Below are 21824 nucleotides of genomic sequence, written 5' to 3' on the forward strand. Positions count from 1 at the left end.
GATAAATATGAACCTTGGAGGATTTACTCTGCTCTGATGTAAACAGAGAGAGACAAGGGTCCCTTATCTCCTATGTCTCACTGAAGACTGTCCAGGGGGTGACTACATACAGGTTGTGGCCGCACAGCAAGTATTTTTGGGGGGGAGGAGGAGACAGAAGGTGGGTAGAGCATGGGCTCCCGCCTGCTGATCCCTATTCTAACCGCAGGATGGTGAACTGGTAGCAGGTAACAGCGAGGATGGCGTCTCAGCTTAGCTATTTGCAGCAGGAGCTGCTAAGGGCATTGCTGGAGTCAGGTGTCACTAAAGAGACTCTTACCAAAGCCTTGAGTGATGGCGATGGTTACCAGTATCCTAGGGATCCCATGGATGACATGAGTAGCCTGGAAGATGGGGAGCATTGTGTGCAGTTACCCAATGGCCTTACGGAACCTCATATAACCGAAGATGACAGTTCTGAAGATGGCGGAGACTTTACGCCACCAATTTTGAAGGATTTGGAGAGACTAAGTCCAGAGGAGGCTGCCCATCAGAAGGCTGTGGTGGAACGACTGCTGCAGTAAGAACCTTGTATATTGCCCTTTCCTTAATACTCTTTACATACGTTTCTGACCTATTACTCACATTTTTTATTTTTTTACCTACCTGTACTTTTTTCCAGCCTGACCTTTCTTGCCCTTCCAATATTCTGTATTCCTGATTCAGACTATAATATGTTATTTATACACTTATCTAAAATATAGTGTGGCAAGTATAACAATTATAACAACAGGTACGTGATCACTAACATGTACAATATGGATTGCCTATATATTGAATAAAAGTCATAGGTTATGATAAAAGAAAACATGGTATGCAATACATCCACTGCTCAGTTGCTGTGTCTGAAAACATTTGAACTGAAGAAAAAAAGATCAGTCTTTCTTATTCGTGACCACCCTTCTTTCTGTTTAGCTCCAAAATCCTGTTACAGTTCTTTTGATATGGGTGTGTAAATCTTGCTGTCCATATGGAAAAGATCATTATAATTTCTTCATGGTGTTAAATACAAAATGTCCAAATGGTTTAGTCTCCAAATTTTCCTCTCTTTGGTGAAGTACTTCCATCAGGATCAACAAAATGTGTTCTTCACTTGGGGTTCCTTCCTCTAACCCAGTACAGCCTTACTCTTTTTTATTCATAGTTACTCTGATCTTGTTCCCCATAGTCTAGTTCCCAATCTCCCTCTCTCCTTATGGTGCTGTGGGTCCTGTTCTGAATCTTCTCAGGGTATTGTGGGTCCTCCTAATTGCTGGTTCTCAGGGGGCCTGAGCTGGTTACTAATTATCCAGGCCCTCCATAATTTGTGCATTTATAAACCAAATGGCCTCTACCTTTTGTGATGATTAACTTTAACCACTCTACTGCTACTTTGGACTGAGATTACTGTGATAGTATTGCAACAGAAGGTAGAATAAAAATGTTCTGCTTGACTGCTTGTATGAGAAGAAAATGTTGAGCTGGGCAGACACATTTGAAGAAATCAGTCACCTAGCTGGTAGCTTTCAAAACGTCACAGCTGGCAGAAAGACCTTTATTGATCCCAAACTAAGTCCCCCATATTTCTGTATTTAAGCAATGCCGTGTCAGATGCCCTTTCTTACCTCTTTCCATGTCAAGTCTGCACTCCTAGCATCACTCCATTTGTGGTCCCCTCTGGTACAGAAGAAAACTATTGTAGTTCAGCTCCACACAGCCAACAGGAACAGACTGTACTAAGATGGTGTCTGTCCGTTTTGGGTCTACCTAGATAGAAATCTCTTCATATGAACTCTCCATTTAAATTGGTTAAGGTGCTATAAATTATCAACCAGCCTCTTGTTTCCTCTGAGTTGATAACTAACTAACTGGGTTACTTATTGTTCACGGAACAAAAGGGAGGTGAAAACGCCCTTAGAAATGACCTCTAAGAATAGAAGAAAGGCTTTGAGGGGCATCACCTATACCTAGAGGGAGACCTGGATGAGTGGATGTGAAAATTTGAGATTTACCGTAAGTGACAGGTGTGACCCACCCAAGACACTGTATCAGTCTTGTACACCTGATTATGACCTGTAGTAAATGTGTATCACCGGGAACCTAATTAACACTGTTATATGAGCCAAGAGCCTATATTTTAATACAGAGGCCTGTCTATGGGCAGCAATGATTCAAACAATCTATATACTTGGAGGCTACATGGATCATTAATCTTAATAAACACTGGACATACTGTGACTGTGTTTTGAAAAAGGACCCCAATGATCACAGGTGGCCCCTTGTTCTGTGCATATATTTCTGTCCCTGGTACACAAGCATTACTGTTTGCTTGCGGATTGGACTTTGTGCTCAGATAAGCTGGTATCAGTAGCTGAGTGAATCATCATTTGGTATTGGGGGATGGTCTGCTCTGTGTATACAGGTGTGTATTTTTACATACTGTAGAAACACACACAAGGGAATAAATGCAACCATCGAACAACAGAAATACAATGATTTAAATTGTACTGATTTACATATTTTTAAGAATGGAATACAAATAAATATACTAAACACCATGCATGAATACCCCTCCTTTTCCTTTTTTCCATTGCAAAAAACAAAATTTATAATAATTCCAAATACAAATAAATATATAAAATTTATCCCATACATTAAAAAAATATATTATTATTCCTAAAAGCAAAAACAGCTTTTTATTTCGACAAGTGGACTCATGTCATACTACCTAGATATTTGCCTAACAGCTAAACAACTCTGAGTTTGATAAAAGAAATATAAATTACTAAGGGAATCAATATGCATAATGAATTGTTATTCAAGTTTTCAAATCCAGTCTCCTTCTCTCCTCTTATGGTGCTGTGAGTCCTGTTCCAATCATCTCAAGGTACTATGGTTCCACCTACTTACTTCAATTAGGCAATCAAGTGCTGAGAAAAATCCTATTTTTTAAATACAGTTTCTCTTGCATATGAATGAGTATTTAATGTAAACCATCATTTACCATCATTCACTTTTAACAGTGAACATCTACTTTGCCAAATTAATTATCTCTATATTGAATAATATAATTGAATAATGCAGCTGGTTATCCATTTTAACTACACTATGTATTTGGATATATTAATTTGGAAACCACAAACACTAGTGTCATTCATAAACCCTTGGAATCCAGCCTTTTTTAATCCAGAGGTGTCAGAAAAAGAAAGGATAATGAAAGCAATTCTGTCCATAAAATGTACCTGTTAATAAAATTACTTCCTGAAAAGAAGAAAGTAAATACTTACCTTTCCAGCTCTGTGACCTTTATTAATTTCAAGGAAAAGTCTGCACTCTTCCAAAACAAGCATGACACTTTACATTAAAACGTACGTTTTATTACATGCTCCTACACTAATTCTGGCCGTATTATTTCTGATTTTCACTTACAGGCCAGCTGGTTCTGGCATTTCTGTGGAAATCAAAACAGCTGCAAGGTGCACGAAACATCTGCAACATTATTGTGTTTAAGAGGATCAGATATCCTGGTATTACCTGATTACCTACAATGTGGAACAGGTATCAGTAAAGGCAAATCACACAAATGTAGTTGTGGCACTGTGTGTCATTGCGGATTTAGTCCTTTGTTTCTAAAGAGTACTGTATTTACTTGAATATAAACTTTTGTCTGCAAAAAAAAAAATATATATATTTTTTTTACACAGATAACCATAACTTTAGAACAAAGACAGATATAATACATATATGGATAATAAAGAGCTGGGAGGCAGGTTCTATTCTACGTTACGTCAGGCTGCAATTCTGCTTTAAAAAAGCTATGCTAATAAAGGGCATAACAACAGAATTCTATTGTAACATGGCAGCAATCACCTGTAATTTGAAGGCAGTCTTTTTCAGTCTCTTGTAGAAAGTTAGCAGCCTCTAAGAATTTCCTGTAATCTGATTGTTAACATGATTGCATTATTCTATCTTAAATGTGACTCAAATTTCTCATACCATGTGGCATGGGACAGTTTTGAACAAAATGGGACCCTGAAAAAATATGAACTGGAGGGCCCAAGTGCATAGCACACCAGCTCCCTAAACCCCTGTCAGTTTGCCAGTTGGTGGTTTTTTTTTGACAATTACCCATTTTATGTTACCCTAAAAACAGGGCTGCATTAAGCAGTCCCAAATAGGATAAGAAGCATTTCCCACAGCATAGAAATGACAGTTTTTTTTTGGGTGCAACTTTTATAACCATAAAATGCATTTTGGTTTAAAAGAAAATTTGGGGTAAAAAAGAAAGAAAAAAACAGATGTTTGCAGGTTTCAAGTAGAATTACAAGATCATTAGGTGTTTCTATGATTTTCAGGCTTTTCTAGTTGTGTTTCATCCTTTTCATCCACTTATTGAGAACAAGCATTTTTCTGCAGCTCTAAAAGTAAACCTTTGACCACAATATCAGTTGGTTGTTTTGCAATTAAACCATTTTAGGTCAAAGTACAGCTGCAGACAGGTAAATGTTGTGTTGATTTTAATCTCCTCACTATTTATTTGACTGGCATCTGTGGCATTCCAGTGTCATTCAATGTAAGATAGACAGTTCCTTTGTATCTTTCAGTAACTAAATTCATTGTTTTTACATTCTGTCTATATGAGGTATAATCAGCATTGTGCTTTAGGCCAAGGGAGATCAAGGAAAAGGTTCAAGGGAAGATGACAGTTTATTTTTAAAATGCACACATTGCCAAAGCAACTTCTCTCCTTTATTGACGGTTTCCTTGTAACCTTTACTTTACATAGCTACTTGCAGTCCAACAAAGCACATGAATTATACTTCAAGTGTGTGTAAAAACTATCAACTATTTAATGTTATTAAATATAACATTTATGGTCATACTTAACTAAAAGAACATCTGAGAAATAAACAAATAAAATAAAACAATCGGATGAGAATCAGTATTCACGGAGTGGGGTGACTGTTGTAATGGTGGAAACAATACTGAAGCGTACGGCTTAGTAACGGTTGCCTCATACTACTTTAGACTACATTGACGTCATGCTGCGCCTCTCTTGTTTTTACGTCTCTAGTACAGTTTGTGATTTTAGTCCAATATACAGACGAAAATAGTCATTCAGAATATAAGGATTTATTAAAATATTATTTTTTTTTTTTATTATTATTAATAAAACATAAAAATTGCAAATAATATCTAAATTTTTCTGTGGACCACCAAAAATTTCTTGTGGACCACCAGTGGTCCATGGAACACTAGTTGGCTACCACTGCTCTGGATGGTTCTGAAGCTTTTTTGGGGGCTGGAGTGAGGTGTGTGGAATAATCTGGAGGAAGGATAGAAGTTGAAGCAGAATGGAGCCTATTCTTTGTGTTTAAGTGTACCCGTAGTCCCTCTGCTGGCTCATATAAAGCAATGCACCAGTTCACTTCTACTGAAACCATCAAGGGGAAAGCAAAATAAACCTATTCAGAGAAATCAGGAATTTCCTGAGCAAAGATCTCCAAGATTCTGTTCCCTAGCTTCATATTCTAAAACTTTTGTTCAGTCCCCGATACCTGTTCCTAAACTCTGCCTTTTTTTGCAACGATTGCTGTTTGCCATCTGTCCTGACCTCTTGTCTTGATTTAGACCAGGGGTAGGCAAACTCTGGCCTTTAGGCCAGATACGGCCTAGCCAGTAGTTGGTTCCGGCCTAACGACCCCCTGGTCGATCCGGCCTAATCCTGGCCGGCAACCCGCGGCTCTTGAGCCTCCTTGTTATACCTCCCTTCCCTATTTACCGCGGCTGGCGTTAACACTTCCGCCGCTGGGGTAAGGGGACATTCCCTCCGTATACATTGCAGAGGAGAGAGATTTCTTTTCAGGGGCGTACCCTCTCCTCCTATGCATTGGGGAGGAGAGAGATTTCCCTTCAGGGGTGTTCCTGGTGGGGGCGGAGCCATCCGCATGGGACTCAAGAGAGAGTCTGGCCTAGTGTGCCTTCTTGACCTCCTAAAATGGCCTAGTAGCCAAAAAAGTTTGCTGACCCCTGATTTAGACTCTTGATTCTGTTGCATATCTGGTTGTAGTCAGCTGTTGCCAGTCCAGTTGCATTGGGCTGCAATTTAAGAGCTGTCCACAGCAAATCACATCACCCTTTTGCAGGATGTGCTGGTAAACTTCTTTGATTTTACTCCCCAGCCCCCTTTAGGGCCTAAATCTTGCAACACTGAAGTCCCATTACCATGGTTACATTTAATAGTGTGGATAAGGGTGAAATGAGGGTGGAAATCTGACATCCCTTGTGAGATTTATTATATATATTATATATATGTGATGTCACTCAGGGTGATTCCAGAGTATTCTCCGAAGCTGAGACTGTAAAAGTAGTTTAAATATCTGGAGAGCAGACAAAAGGTTTTAGGCCATTGGAAGTATTGGGTATAAAATCTGAAATCTCATGCAAAATAAAAACAACACTGTTAGAGGCCTTTGTTGTAATTTAAAGTTCCTGGAACATGGACAAGGAGACCATACCATATTATTTGTTATGTTTCCATTCATCCCAAAAGTTAAGCTGGCCAAGCTGCAGGAAATGTAAAATTACCAGATATACTAGTGGTAGTAAAATGTTTTAACAATGTTAATACTAATGACAGACCACATCAAATATGTCATGTTTTTATTTTGACCATAGTAACACATTAAATATTGACCAAATGCAAACTAAAAAAAAAATATTTAAAATCTTTAGCATTTTTTTAACTGGTGAAATAAAATATTTATCACATAGGGAGTATTGCTATTAGTGTGTCAACAACCTCACAGACTTGTATTGTAAGAAGAAGCAGTACTTATACTTCATTGCAGAAGATGTGCTAGGCCAGTGGTCATCCACCTTTTGGGATCTACTGACCACTAAACTTTTTTTTTAAGTTACACTTTTAAGCCTAAAATACGTAGGCAAACATCTGCTCCCATTCTGCAGATCATAAAAAATGATAAAGGAAAAAAATGGTTAAACTGATGAGTACAGAATTTCTATTATTATTATTATCAATAATTATTAATAATGATAATAATAAACAGTATTTATATAACCCTAATATACAGCAGTGCCGTACATTAAATAGAAAGATTAGTGCAAAATACACTTTTTAAGGCTGGGTTTACACGGAAGGTTTTAAAAACGCATGTAAACGTTCCTCCTGCATTTATATGCGTTTTATGCTCGTTAAAGCTTGCCTTTAAAACGCTGAAAAACCTCTATGCCGGGTTTTCTCGCTTTTATAACACTTTTATGTGCTTATAAACGTGGGAAAACGCTCTATTGAACACAATGGAAGCGATTAACCGTGTTTTCCAGCGTTGACTCGCATTTTAATTTTTTAAACGTTGCAAGCAACGCTATACAGTAGATAATGCTCCAAGACGTGCCTCAAGGGAAGGTCCTGGTGTAGATTAGCCCATTGGAATGCATGGGAATTTCAAACATGGGCTAGGTTAAATGCTGAGGAAAATGTCAGTGTAGACTAAACCTAATAGATATAAAATATTAACTTCAGAAATAAATAAATAATAATGTATCTACCAGAGGAGCTTCTAAATGAGGGCCATTACCACCAAATTGGGACAGACTGGGACTAAGGAGATATGGGTACCGAGAACCCATGTATAAAGTGCATCCAAGTAGTATTTAACCCTAAAACATGGAAACAAAGAAAACTTTACATGTAAACAGTCTATATTATTCTCTGTTTTTCAATACTAACCATTATGACTATCATCTTGCAGGGAGGATTCATGGCACGTAGCCAAGCTAGTGAAATCTTATTTGCAACAGCACAATATTCCACAACGGGAGGTGGTAGACACCACGGGGCTCAACCAATCTCATCTATCCCAGCACCTGAACAAGGGTACTCCAATGAAAACACAGAAAAGGGCAGCACTGTACACGTGGTATGTGTCAAAACAGCGAGAGATAGCAAGGCGTAAGTAATCATTTATCCACGTACATGTGACACTAATAAGTGGAATACAATATAAAGTCAATGTTATCTAAGGTCTCACATCAATTTCATTTTAGAGTTTACCCATGCAGGACAAGGTATGATAACCGATGATATCGCCTGTGATGAAATACCAAGCAAAAAAATGAGAAGGAACCGCTTCAAGTGGGGGCCAGCTTCCCAGCACATCTTATTTCAGGCATATGAAAGACAGAAAAATCCCAGTAAAGAAGAGCGGGAAACACTTGTAGAGGAATGTAATAGGTAAAGTGTTTAATATATAAAAAATTCTATAGTCTCAGTAACCCCCCCCTTCCCCAAATTTATAAACTAAACTAAAAGCCTAGTTGTCAACACCATTAGGCAACCAGTTTCTCTTTTACTTGTACAGATAGCTTGTGAAAGATCCTTTGTATTTAGTGACCTTCACAAAGGTTGCATTTGTTTAGGCCTAGGAACATCCTATGTCATTGTTTGGGCCTCGCAACTGGATAGTCACATGTAAGGCACCATCACTCGATGGACAGAGGTTATGTTTACACTTACTATGTACAGAGATCACTTTAGGACAGCATCATACGTAAACTTCAAAAACTTTGTACATCACTATACATCCAACGTTTCATTCATTTATGTGGCCTTTATGTAATCTTTGTTCCCTATAAAAAAAACTAAGTTGACCACCACAGCCCTATAGTCTAGTTAAAGTTGAATGTAATAGCTAAATTTGAAAAGGCAACTGATTGCATTAGAGAGCTGAAATGCTGTCAGGATCTTCTCTGCTTAGAAAAAAGCCAAGTCTCTGAAATTGTGATTCCTTCAAAGTGCTTATACAGAGAGCATGATATTCAGAAAATAATGAGGGCTCATTTAGAAAATATAAATAGTATAGCGTGCATGCAGTGTACAATGCTGCATGTATTTTATAGCATTATTTGTAGATTATTGGAATATGCAGACAAAAAGGTGTGGCTAATAGCTTTATCTTGTCTTGTGGATAAAATAAGATCTTTGGATATACAAAAAACAAATAAACCAACTGTAATGTAGACTGCAGGTCAGCTCATCGTTCATCCCTTCGTCATTTAAAGCATGCTCTTCCCCATCCTTATATCAAATTCCATACTGCAAGATAGGACAGTAGGATATTACATTTTTGTGCTTCCACTAATAACACTAATAACGCATGTCCCTCTCTTGTTGTTGTTGTTCATATATCTTGCAGATTTTGTTCTGGTAATCTTGTGTGTTTACTATTTCTTGTCTCTCTATCCCAGGGCAGAGTGCCTGCAGAGGGGAGTGTCACCATCACAAGCACAAGGACTTGGCTCCAACTTAGTGACAGAAGTGAGAGTTTATAACTGGTTCGCTAACAGGCGCAAGGAAGAGGCATTTCGGCACAAGTTAGCAATGGACACATACAGTGGTCCGCAGAGCTCCACACCTAGCCTAACTGCACATGATTTGCCTCCTTCCAAGGCAACAGGTAATTGCAGCTTTGTCTTACTAAATATAAGGCAACTTTCTTCATGTGATTTAGCTGTAAAGTATGATTCAGCAAAATTGCAGAAAAAAAACAACTGTCATAGCGAAAGGGCCAAAAGTTTAGTTGAAATGTACTACAAGGGCACTAATTAGGCCTAATTCAATAAAGCTCTCCAAGGCTGCAGAGAATACACGTTTATCAGTGAAGATGGGTGATCCGGCAAACCTGGAATGGATCTGGTCCTGGATTCAAAACATTTGCTAGCAAATAGCAAATGACTTTTAAGAAATCCTTTCCAAGTTTGCTGGATCATCCAGCTTCACTGATAAAAGGGTATCTTCTCCAGCCTTGAAGGGCTTTAATAAATCAGGTCTAAATTTCATAATCATTCACTCTTCAAAAAATAGCAAAAGCATCAGAAACCTACATTGCAGATTTGTAGCTTTAAAGCCCTAGGCACAGGAGTCACTCTTACATACTGGGAAAGAAATTGCCATTTGTCAGGTGGAATTTCACACAAAAAGGTAATTATATTACAACACTGCTTAGAGACCCTTACCATTTCTAAGTATCCCTACAAGATAAATCTACATATCCTGAGTTCAGATTCACAAAAACTGTGAAAATTCTCGTTGTCTGCCTATCATGCTATAAATTTGACCTGGAAAAGGTATGTATCGTTTAAGGTCATGTTCAGTACCTCCATTGCTTCATCATTAGAATTCTATGGAAGAGAGAAATTCATGATTCTTTAGTATATTACCTTACTGCTAATTAGTCATTTTCAAAATCTATTTGCACATACTTTTGATTTCTAATATTATCCATGATTGTGAAAAAAATAAGCTGCAGCTTATGAAAATAGGAAAAGTGTCATAAATAAATCAGAATAGTGCATTCTCTTGTATTCATGGTAACATGTTATATCTTACAGTAGGCATTCGATATACCCAGGACTCCAGTGAGCGAGGGACCTCCATGGTGAGCAACCAGAACGGTTTGTCTTCTAACCTGGAACACAGCCACAGCCTAATGAGCAGTGACAGTAAATTAATTCCGGTATCAGGGGGTTCCCTTCCACCAGTCAGCACTCTTACTGCTCTACACAGCCTGGACCATGGACAACACACACTTGGACAGACACAGAATCTCATCATGGCTTCACTCCCCAGCGTCATGACAATCGGCACAGATACAGCACTTGGATCAGCATTTGGCAATTCTGGACCCTCAACATTAGTAATAGGTACAAAAAAATTAGTAAACTAGTGTCCCGGTATTAACCTTAAGGAGCATAGCTATCATTTGTAGGTATATAACAATTAAATGCAGGAAGTAAAAAGGCATTTTATAAAGTTATATGTACTTTATTGGAAGCCATTGTGACTTTTGCTGATTTTCATTTGTTAGTGATTACATAGTATAATGATTTTTCCAGCAGCACAGTTCCCACCAGTGTGGCAGAACACCAAACACATGTACACATGGGATAACAATGCTGATTAGCCATCCATTACACATGCCCCGATGGTAGGAAACCTTGTTCTACTAACAGTGAGCTTGAGTACCACATGGCACTGTTGGGGCAACTCTGGTCTAAGGGAATCTAGGATGCCTAGACACAAAGGCAGGTATTCCTCTTACTCTGAATAAAAACTTAAAACGTTTGCAAAACTATAAATCAACTGTTTCCCCTTGTAGAACACAGGTATAATATTGCATATTATTATCATTATTAATCAGGATTTATATAGTTCCAACATATTATGCAGCACTGTACAATAAATAGAGTTGCAAATGACAGAAAGATATAGACAGTGACAGAGGAGGAGGAGAGAACTCTGCCCCGAAGAGCTTACAATCTAGGAGGTAGGGGAAGTATCACACAATAGGAGGGGAGATATATAGTGGTGGGAAGTAGTGAGGGTTTAGGAGACAGAAGAAGATGCGTAGTCAACTTTGAAAAGATGGGTTTTAAATGCTCTTTTAAATGAGCAGAAAGTAGGAGTAAGTCGAATTGGACAAGGAAGACGATTCCAGAGAGTCGGGGCAGCCCTAGAAAAGACTTTGACCCATGCGTGTGATGAGGTTATGAGTGGGGAAGTCAGTAGTAGGTCATTGGAGGAGCAAAGAGAGCGGCTGGGGGAGTATTTTTCTATCAGGTAAGAAATGTAAGTGGGACAAGTGCATACAGATGGTACTGTAAGCCAAAGGAGGATATGAGACTACTGAGAGAGGAGGTGTACAAAGAAAAGAGAACTGGTCCAAGGACTGACCCTTGTGGAACACCAACAAGGAGGAGAGTGGGCCAGGAGGAGTTACCATTGAAAGAAACTTGAACCAAGAGAGAGCAGTGTCACTGATATCAATGGAGTGCATGATTTGTATTAGAAGGGGGTGAGCAACAGTGTAAAAAACAGAGGAAAGATCTAATAGAAAGAGGAGGGAAAAGTTGCCTTGAGACTTAGCATTTCATGAGGTTATTTGCCACTTAGTATGGGCTGATTCAGTGGAATGGGCAGCTCTAAAACCAGACTGGAGGGGCTCAAGGAGAGAGTTGGTGTTCAGGTAATCAGTGAGTCTTTTATAGACAAGGCGCTCAAGAAGTTTGGAAACATATGGGATAAGGGAGATCAAACAGATATTCAAGAAAATCATAAGTATATCGTGTTTAATGTGGTCTTGGTAACTCCTATTTTGTGTTCCAGGTCTTACATCCCAGTCTCAAAGTGTTCCTGTAATCAACAGCGTAGGGAGCAGTCTGGCAACATTACAGCCTGTTCAGTTCTCTCAGCAAATCCATCCTTCACATCAGCAGCCAATAGTACAACAGGTCCAAGGTCATATGTCACAAAACCCCTTCATGGCCACAATGGCTCAGCTCCAGTCTCCACATGGTAAGAGCCTAGCTCCGTAAAAATAATATTAGTTCCTGAGATTAGATGTGTCCTAACTCTTGTTATCTCTTTCTGCAGCTCTGTACAGCCACAAATCTGAGGTTGCTCAGTATGCATCTGCTAGTTTCTTCCCACAGACAATGGTCATCACCGACACATCAAACTTGGGGACACTTACTAGTCTAACACCCACCAAACAGGTAATTTCATGTCATACACACATGATTAACATTTAAATATGAAACAATGTATGGTGCAGTATTGTAGTATAGAGGGGAACACTTGCCACAAAGTCAAGGTGAAAATGCCACCTCTGATGAAATCCAATTGATCCACTTGCAAACAGGGGTGGGTGTGAAATTCTATACCTAACCAACTGTCCCAGACTGTCCCGGGACATATACAACAAATCTGGGCTTTTTTTCTGCACCCAGCACCTCATATAAGCCATGCTGTCAAGTGGAATGGTCTTCTTCCTGACAGTATATACATATTCATACATTTTCAGCAGGAAGAGGCAAGTGATTCAAGGACGTGGGGCACAGACTTGTACAAGGTAAGTGTTGTCTGATCACCAATGCTGGGGAGAGGGCTCACTTTTGCTGGACACAAATGTTGGGGGGTTGGATGAACTTTAGTTACTGCTATTACCCAGAACTACTGTGAGGAGGAGGACTTTGGTTTTAAAACCAATCACCCCTTATTCTAGATAAGATTTTTTTTTCTGTCATCGACACTTAACATTTATGTTGTAGGCTCTGTTCATGCCATCCCTTCATTGTTTGGCTTGTTTTAAATGTCTTTACGTCATTGCTAAAATTCACATTTTAAGTTTGAACATATTTATAACCCCCCCAACCTTCCGCAGCCAGTAGAAGTGTTTGGACAGCTTTATAAATGCCCTGATCACTTCTACATAAAACTTAGGAGCCTGCTAATGTAATTTAAAATAGGCTTGGTTTGACTTTTTAATAAACCGCATCTAGAATTAATTTTATTTACTTGCAATAATGCCCGGCTTGAAGTTGTAATTTTAAGAAAAAAGTAAAGGTGGAGAAGGGGTGTATATGTGTGCCTTAATTAAAAGTGTTGCAGCAACAAATCTGTCTACCCCTGCCATTTTGCTACTGTCCGTACTTTTCATACATTTGTAGTTATGTTGCTGTTATTGAACTTTTTATGTTTATTTTTTTTTTTTTTTTTAATTTATTTTTTATTAGCAACCAATAAAAACAGACAATTACAGAACTCAAACCAGTGTATACAGATGGCAAAAGCAAATAAAAGCGTGAAGCCATTGACACATAAACTCTCTAGAGCACCTAGTGGGCGGCCGAAATCCTGTGCCGGAGGCAGTGATCTAATAAAGTGTTGAAACTGTATTGTCCTCCAGTTATCCAGACATGGAAGGGAGTGGTCTACTTGAAGCTGGTCCGTAGTGGACCAGCGGGAATATGTTTATTTTTTATACAAAGTTTTTTTAATATACGTGTTTATAATAATGAAAAGCCAGGAATTGGAATGAATAGGCAGAAACCATGTGTAGTCAAAATGCTTTACCTGTCATTGTAAGAACAGCAAACTAATTATGAGAAAAATAGCAAAAAATAATGTCATGTGTGGGGGAAGGAAATCAGTGTGTACATTGCTGAATGTATTCTGTCATCAGGTCCACTCCTTGCACAGTAGTGCACAGGAAGACTCTCAAGGCTCCCAGCTCCACAGCCAAGACTCCAACATCCTGCACCTCTCTTCAGGCCACCGCCTCTCCCCCAGTCCATCAGGTAAGAATTATACTGCAAATAAAGTGTACAATAAAGTTCTTCTACCATAATTATTTTTTTTAATCATATACTTTATATTACACAATGAAAAATGTCACCATTATATTTTTTTAATAGAGAAGCTAAACACAATTTTACAACTAAATTATAGCAGTAAATTACTAAATGCTGCAGTACTTGTCTGAAAGTGTGTCTTACAGTCCCTCTCCCTCTGTGAAGTCCCACCAAGCTGAACCGTGTTGATTTTTCCAATAAAGTCCAAATAATAACTTCCTGTAATGGTGTGGTAACCATGCTGCCCTGGTCCACAATTCAGAGCAAAACTGCAACTGTTGTCGCAGAATGTGTAGCAATCACCTTATTCACCAGCCTGTAGGTTGTCAATCAGTAGGTGATTTCTGAAGGCTTTCTATATAAAATATGAAGATTATGCAACACAGCAGTGAAGCATTAACCATTAGGTGTTTTTTTTTTTTGCTTCAGCACCTCTTGAATTTTGTGTCCTACTAAAATACCATGGCTCTGCCAAACACAACCATATGGTGCAGAACAGAATTCACAATTGTAGAGAATGTTTGCACATGGTAACCTAAATTTAAACTGTGTCTCTCCGTATAACCAAAGAATTTGTGTAGATGTGTATGACATGAATTTTATCTGTAGCATTCTGCATGATAATGCATTGTGTGACCTGTGCTAAAACTTTCCATACTTATGAGATTAAATCATGTTTCAAAAAACATTCCCCTTGCCTGTATACAATTACTGGTCACTTAATTCAGTACACCTTTTCAACTCTGTGGTAAAGCACATATTGAATCAGACAATACATTGGCAGCAACTTAATGCATTAAGGCATGTAGACATTTTTAAGACTGTTGAAGTTCAAACTGAGCTTTAGAATGGGGATGAAAAGTGATTTAAGTGATGTTGAATGTGGCATGGTTGTTCGTGCCAGGCTGGCTGGTCTGTGTATTTTAGAAACTGCTGACCCGCTGGGATTTGCACGGACAACCATCATTAGAGTTTATAGAGAATGGTCCAAAAACAGGGAAACTATCCAGTGCGTGGCAGTTATGTAGGCAGCAGTAACTCAAACAACCACTCAATACAACTAATGTATGCAGAATAGCATCTCTGATCGAATAGCATGTTGAACCCTGAGGCGGATACAGCAGCAGAAAAAATAGTAGAAATAGTATTTCTACTATGATTATACAGCTTTAAAATAACTCTGTATCTATATCACAATATCCCATGATTGTAAATACTTACTTTTACTGCAGTATGCCCTCTAGTCCTGAGATACGATCTACAAAAGTCTAAAAAACCAAAATCAAAACTGTGGTCACCCACAGCTTCCCTTTCTGACCTCCACCCACTACAGGAGGAAACATAAGATCTGTAGGTAAACCATACAGTTGGATTGGTTTCTCCAACTTTCAAAAGGCTTTACAATGCATTCATTGTTTTTACAGATAAAATCAGATATCATTAAAATAAAGATATTCCCTCTGCTTTTAAGGTCATAATATTTTCCCAGTGAGCTATTGAATAGCAAATACCCTCTTATAGTCTACCTAATGCAGAAACCTATTTATTAATTTACCAATCTATGCACTAGCTGGGCATCATAAAAGATCAGAGGTTTTTTCCTGCTTTGGACCTCAGCTGTCATTTCCTAGATGGAACAAGCAGTTTTTATAAAAAGCTGTCTAGCTGTAGCTTCTTGAAAAGGCCTTTCATTTACACTATAAGCTTACTTAAATGTAATATGGTGCAAATGATCTGTTCAGGTGGAGAATTAGCATGCCTATATTCATTTGGACTTTTTAGGTTTTTTTTTTAATGTATATTGTTTGGTAAATATCCACTTCCAGCACCAACATGGTATGTTTCTGTCCCAATACATTAAAATAATGAACATACCAGGAAACATTTCAGTGAGCCGACTTGTAAATCAAGTAAATAGGAGAAATGAAATAGGTAAAATGAAATAAAAAATAAATATCCAATGTACCAAAAAAAAAAAAAAGGATTCTGAAACAATATCTAAATGATGAAATAAAGGAAGAATAATATGTTGATCTTGTGACCTTTCTCTCATCTACAGTATCTTCAGCCAGTTTAGTACACTACCAGAATTCCAGCACCCCTGATAGCCACAGCCACCTCCTGTCTCCATCACACAGTACCATAGACAATTACATGTCCACACAGATGGCATCTTCCTCGCAATGAAAAGACTTCAGCTCTGGCACAGATCTACACCTGCTAATGGCATTCCTGGACTTCCACTGATGTGGTCAATGCCAAACAGCTGTATTGAAAGAGGGGTGGCAGAACTAACAATGCAATGACTATCAGATGAATAGACTTGCAATGGTCAGGCTTGCAATAAACCATGCTTTGTGTAATTGGCACAAGCGTGAGGGTACATAATGACAGAACACCTTAGTAACGGATGTTACTAATCTCCTATTTTACAATTTTTTCTTTATTTTTGGTTTCATATAAAACAATGTTCTTTTGTATGTATGTGTGTGTGTGTTGGTCTTAGGGGATACTGAATTACCTGCCAAAGGGACCACAAATCTGTTGTTATCTGCCAACCAGCTTATCACAATTGTAGAGAATTATACTTTATTTTTTTCCTTAAACCACTGGATTCATGCTGTTGCCTCATGTCCTTATGGCCCGATTCAATACCCTTACTAAACTGTTTGTCCATTTCTGAACTGCTATATTTATATGGAGTCCTAATTATCCGAGTTACTCATTAACTGTTTGTTCTCTCTTTTTCTTCTTCTTTTTAAAGCCATTGGTTTCATGCTCTTGGCTTAAGTCCTTTTGATTTGATTGACTGTCTTTGTAAGGTTCAAGGTCCTGCCTTCTACTTGAATGGTCCACATCAGGCTCCTCTTCATTCAATGTCTTGTCTTTTTTCTTCTTCTTCTTTTTATGTTTCTTTGTACGTTGATCATTACTGGGTGTTTCTGAACTCTGCACTGGGACTGGATGAAGAGCACTGTGTTTTAGAATGTCTAACCCTGACACAGCTGCTTCACGACACCTCCGCTCGTTTTCCTCTTCACTGTCCTCACTGCCAAACATGGAATGGAAAATACTGTAAAATCCTTCAACTGCATAAATATTCAAGTGGTAAGACATGAATACAAAGCATACTTTTATAAGAAAAAAGATTTGCAAGTGTTTAAAGCAGATTGAAAACTGACAACTCAGCTTGAGCAACTGTGGTCCATGTTGTACATTTACTGTCACAAAAAAAATGTCTACTGTATCATCCCACAGCTTTCTGTGTCAAAAGGTATTACTATTACACTAAAGTGTGATTGCAAGCAAGTGACCAATCTGGACTCCTAGCTGCTTACCCCAGAACTGGCATGTAAAATGTGGAGGATTATGGGGAGCTTCACGTGTGCCAGTACACGGACTACTGCCAGTTAAGATGGCAACATTATGCATGTTGGAAGTGGGGCTATGAAGAAAACTAGACCACTGTGGCATTTTTCCAGTTGAGCATTGTTCCGCTTTGTGCCTAAAACAGTCCATGCTACAGTTTAATTCCACTACTATGTACTAAACATATTGGACTTTTTGCATGTCTCTGCTTCCAGTCAGCCTCACATCCTATTGAATTACCTATAAGCTCACTGAAATTTCAGTGCGGGTGGAATTCTCTACCAATTTCATGGAATATTGGAAAAATAATAAATGTTATCTTATTACAGAATTTCGTTCAGCATACAAATGAACCCCACATATCTAACATATGTAACTGAGAAAATAATCTACTGTACATATATTACTATTTATATAGTGTTACATTGTATGCTGCACTTTATACTTCTACAGTATAACAACCGAACAATAAACACAATTACATTTTTGTTTAATGATTCTATACTGATACCAACTGTATAAAGACTGTGAATACTTTTTTTTATTCTCATTTTATTTTCTAAAGCAAAGCTTTGTGTAAGCTGTATTTCAAGGGTCCACTGGTGGCCACCATGAGTATGGTTATCAATAAGAATGAATGGGGCTATGGCCCACAAAAGCAGTATGCAGAAAACTCAGTAAAGATTGGCGGATAAGGGAGAAGAATAAGTCATATACCAGGTGAGATATACTCATGGGTTTGGGGGATTACTGGATCAGGAACTAGGATAATTATTATCCTAAGTGGGCTGCACTTAGGGAATTAGGGGGATTCATTCATTGACAACTACAAAGGTATGTCCTTTAAATCAAACTGTTCATATGTCTATGTAGAGAAAGAGGGCACTAAAGAAAACCTCCTGCCTTACCATGAAAGGCAGATTACACTTTTTTTAACTAGGAAAAAATGTATAGTGACACTGTTGTAGCTAAAAAGAAATCCTTTGAAGCATTATGGCTTCCATTCGAATCTTAAGCCCAATACAGAATTCAGAAAGATGTCCTAATATTGTCACTGGAACCAATATTTCATGATTGTTTCTAATGATAGATGAATGAGTGAGTGAATGCTGTACACACTGTGCCATTTTGTTCTACAGAGAGGGGGGAGGAAAAATGGCAACCTGCTGTGCTATTCTCCATAGAACAGGAGGTTCCTGATCCGTTGTCCCAATCAGACAACGTTGGTGGACCGCTGCACACGTCAGACAAGCATGACTGTTTAAATCAGACGACATCCATCTGACATGTGTGAAGCTCAAGACATCCATCCTTCAGTCTGTGATTCTCTTCTCCACTATGTCACTGAACACAGTAACAATGTAAATGTCAGCAGAAGGAACTATTGTATGTGATAGGGATAAGAATACAACACTGAACCTGTAGTGGTAAAAGTAGATCCTATTCGACTTTTGTATTCCATTTACACAACTAGCCATCTCCCAATATTTACTCTAATGGACTCTTCTACACCCAGCCATAATATGACTTTCAACATTCACTAGAAAGTAAACATCACTACTACCACTACTGCTCAAAAGTGTAAAATGTATATTTCACATTTACATGTTCTTTTTCTGCCAGAGAGTCTCCTTTAACTAAACCATATAGGCTAGGAAATAATCCCAAAGCCATAGGGAGTCTACCAACCTGCAATCCTCTCTGTAGAAGTTTATTAAGCTTTTACTGCAGAGTTGCTACTGCTGAGTGTACATAATGAGAGGGATCCACAGCTGCAGGGATCTAGGGGTGAAGGGGTGGTGCGAAAGGAAAGTACAAAGTATCCTTTAAGGCTAACAATGCATCACAAGACTAATTTTAGTTTATATTTTATTCTTCAATGCCTGTTTTTTACATCCTCCTTATCAAGATGAATTTAAAGTTTTAAAACAATGTGTATCTTGTATTATGGAGCACTTAGTATTGCTGCAAATACATTGATTTTTACAACAGGATATACAAACCAACCAACTGCCTTTAACACAATAAGAGCTTTAAAACAAGGTAGTTGATAAAAAATAAAGTTTGTTTTGGTCTTATTGTTGAAGAGCCATTTTTCAGTTACATAAAGCTAAAGCTGAGGAACATCACTTTTATAACTCATATGACTATTGTATGTAAATGACTGGGAGATTTTGGTTTATTCTAAATAAAAACACTTGTCATCTCACCTGCTAGAATAGGCTGCCCTGCGCTTTGGAATGCTAGGAGGTGCCACAGTGCCAGGATCCCCAGGAATGGATGTGCTTAATAACCGGAAACCTTTCAAAAACAGAATAAGAAAAGAGTGTAACTTAACAAATCCACTTTTAACCCTAAACACATGATCAAGAACAGGTGCACCTAAAAGGAGAACTGTTAAAAGTTCCCCAGCAACTAAATTGTACACAATACATAAGACTCAAATAACAAAGCTTAAGCCCATTTTTGGACAAATATTCAGTCTTCTTCCACCCCTCTCTAATTCATTCATCCTAATTCATCCTACTTTACCCCTACTTTGTAAAGAAAATTGTCAAGATCCCATAATCCTGCTGTTTCGGGTTTGGGGGTCAGACAATCCAGCACTGCAGATTATGTCTGTACTGATGGTATTGTCTGAAGAAGCTTTTCTAGAGCCTTTGAGAACCTGCTGCTGAAGAAACAATAGGAAGTGTCTACTTTACACAGATAGGGTTAAGGACACCCAAAGAAGGGAGAAGACTTGGGGAAATATGGTCACATCAGTGGCTTTAGGTGATTCAACGTGTATTTTAACTTGTCAGTGACAGGAGTATCTGCCTAAAGATCAGCTTAATCACCAGGATAAAATTATATATTGTAGTCATGGTATTTTCTCATGAAACAGGCCAAAATAACTCAAATGATTACAATAATGACAAAATTAAATTGTCACTTAAAAAACAAGCAAATTTATCCTGGTGGTAAATTGTGATAACGTGATAAATAACATCATCAAAAAATAACATTTCAATCCTCAAAGCATGGCATAGAAAAAAAGTAGGCAGCGCCACTTTTTCTTTTTCTTGTGTAAAAGCTAATTTAGCTGGCATTATTTGTCCAAACAGAAACTGCACCAGGAATGTATAAAGAATGTTACAGAGACATTAATGACAGATGTTACTGTTTTAAAACAGACTATTCCTTACAAGTAAAAAATTAAACTATTTTATCAAAGATGGATGAATGGATGGATGGATACAGTGTACTTCTAACTCATCGTATACCCATTCTCTTTTCTACACAAAAAATAAAAAAGGGCTTTACTTTAACTTACCTTCATCCTCAGGTTCAGCTTCTTCTTTTGGTTCTTGAAGACTGCTGCTTCCTGGAACTTCTTTAATGCAGCTGAAGGTCACAAAAGAAAAAAGCTGATAAAACAGATATGAGGAATATATGATCAGATGGCTTTGTGATCTTTTATTTACCCATCTAGTATGGCAGCTAGCTTTTTGGCCACATGTGCCCGAAATTCAGGTGTAGTTTGCAGTTCATTTCCATCATGCTCGTGCTTGTTGGGACGGACTCTGTAAAGGAATCAAAAAAACACTGTTTACTGCTAAATAACAATTTAAAATACATCGAACAGCATGAAACACAATTAACTTAGTGGTCAACAGTGTTGACTTCCAGCTCTGATGACCTTGGCTCAGTTACCATCAAATCATGAACTGCACAGAAGGTATATATATTATTCAAGTTTTTGTGTGGATTTCCTACCATAATCTGGAATCATAAAGACTGGGTATTTGGCAACTGACCCTGGAATGGGTATGTGCGTTTATATGACTGTGGCAGGGACTAATGTGAATGGCCCTATGCAATATAAAATGTGCTAAAGAATATATGGAAAAGAAAAATATGTACCGTAAACTTGGTGCAACAGGAGCAACTGACCCTGGCTGAGGCTGAACACATTTCTTTACACCTACAACATGAAATAGACAAATGAGAAAACAGAAATGTTAGATCACTAAAAGAAGGTTTAGAAATTATTAATAACCAGCTTTTCCCCAGTATTACTAACTACGTATACCAGAGATTTCTACTAATAACCATATTATAGTTTTCACATAATATTTACTCATGCATCTTTACCAAATAATCTGCTGCCAAAGACAAAAGGAGAATCCAACACAATTATACTAAAAGATAGGAGCCTAAAGAATGTTTAAATCATTTTA

At 38.0% G+C, this 21824-nt stretch overlaps 2 protein-coding genes across 3 annotated transcripts in view; one reads left to right on the forward strand and one right to left on the reverse strand.

Moving 5' to 3' along the window:
- HNF1A (HNF1 homeobox A) lies at positions 1 to 18095 on the forward strand. 2 transcript variants are annotated; one of them, XM_072415514.1, is made up of 10 exons: positions 1 to 559; positions 7794 to 7993; positions 8089 to 8275; positions 9289 to 9497; positions 10432 to 10743; positions 12206 to 12394; positions 12473 to 12594; positions 12903 to 12950; positions 14064 to 14178; positions 16292 to 18095. In XM_072415514.1, the coding sequence occupies exons 1-10, from the start codon at positions 240 to 242 to the stop codon at positions 16417 to 16419; spliced, it is 1830 nt and encodes a 609-aa protein (XP_072271615.1). In that variant the 5' UTR covers positions 1 to 239; the 3' UTR covers positions 16420 to 18095. The 2 variants fall into 2 exon arrangements, with proteins under 2 accessions (XP_072271615.1, XP_072271616.1); XM_072415515.1 differs by lacking the exon at positions 12903 to 12950.
- C6H12orf43 (chromosome 6 C12orf43 homolog) overlaps positions 16658 to 21824 on the reverse strand; it is a 7602-nt gene continuing 2435 nt past the window's right edge. The window contains exons 2-6 of the mRNA XM_072415519.1: positions 21508 to 21568; positions 21069 to 21167; positions 20918 to 20988; positions 19812 to 19902; positions 16658 to 17281 (exon numbers count right to left, since the gene is read on the reverse strand). Coding sequence (XP_072271620.1) covers positions 16951 to 17281; positions 19812 to 19902; positions 20918 to 20988; positions 21069 to 21167; positions 21508 to 21568 — 653 coding nt within the window. The 3' untranslated portion in view covers positions 16658 to 16950. The remainder of the gene's footprint in view (positions 17282 to 19811; positions 19903 to 20917; positions 20989 to 21068; positions 21168 to 21507; positions 21569 to 21824) is intronic.

This window comes from Pyxicephalus adspersus, chromosome 6, assembly GCF_032062135.1.
Source record: "Pyxicephalus adspersus chromosome 6, UCB_Pads_2.0, whole genome shotgun sequence".
Classification (NCBI taxonomy): Eukaryota; Metazoa; Chordata; class Amphibia; order Anura; family Pyxicephalidae; genus Pyxicephalus; species Pyxicephalus adspersus.

Excerpts from the sequence above, each read along its gene's own strand:
- HNF1A (XM_072415514.1), top strand. The coding sequence starts at position 240 with ATGGCGTCTCAGCTTAGCTATTTGCAGCAGGAGCTGCTAAGGGCATTG. Across the intron at positions 10,744-12,205 it reads ACCCTCAACATTAGTAATAG|GTCTTACATCCCAGTCTCAA; the intron begins GTACAAAAAAAT and ends TTTGTGTTCCAG. Across the intron at positions 12,395-12,472 it reads TCAGCTCCAGTCTCCACATG|CTCTGTACAGCCACAAATCT; the intron begins GTAAGAGCCTAG and ends CTCTTTCTGCAG.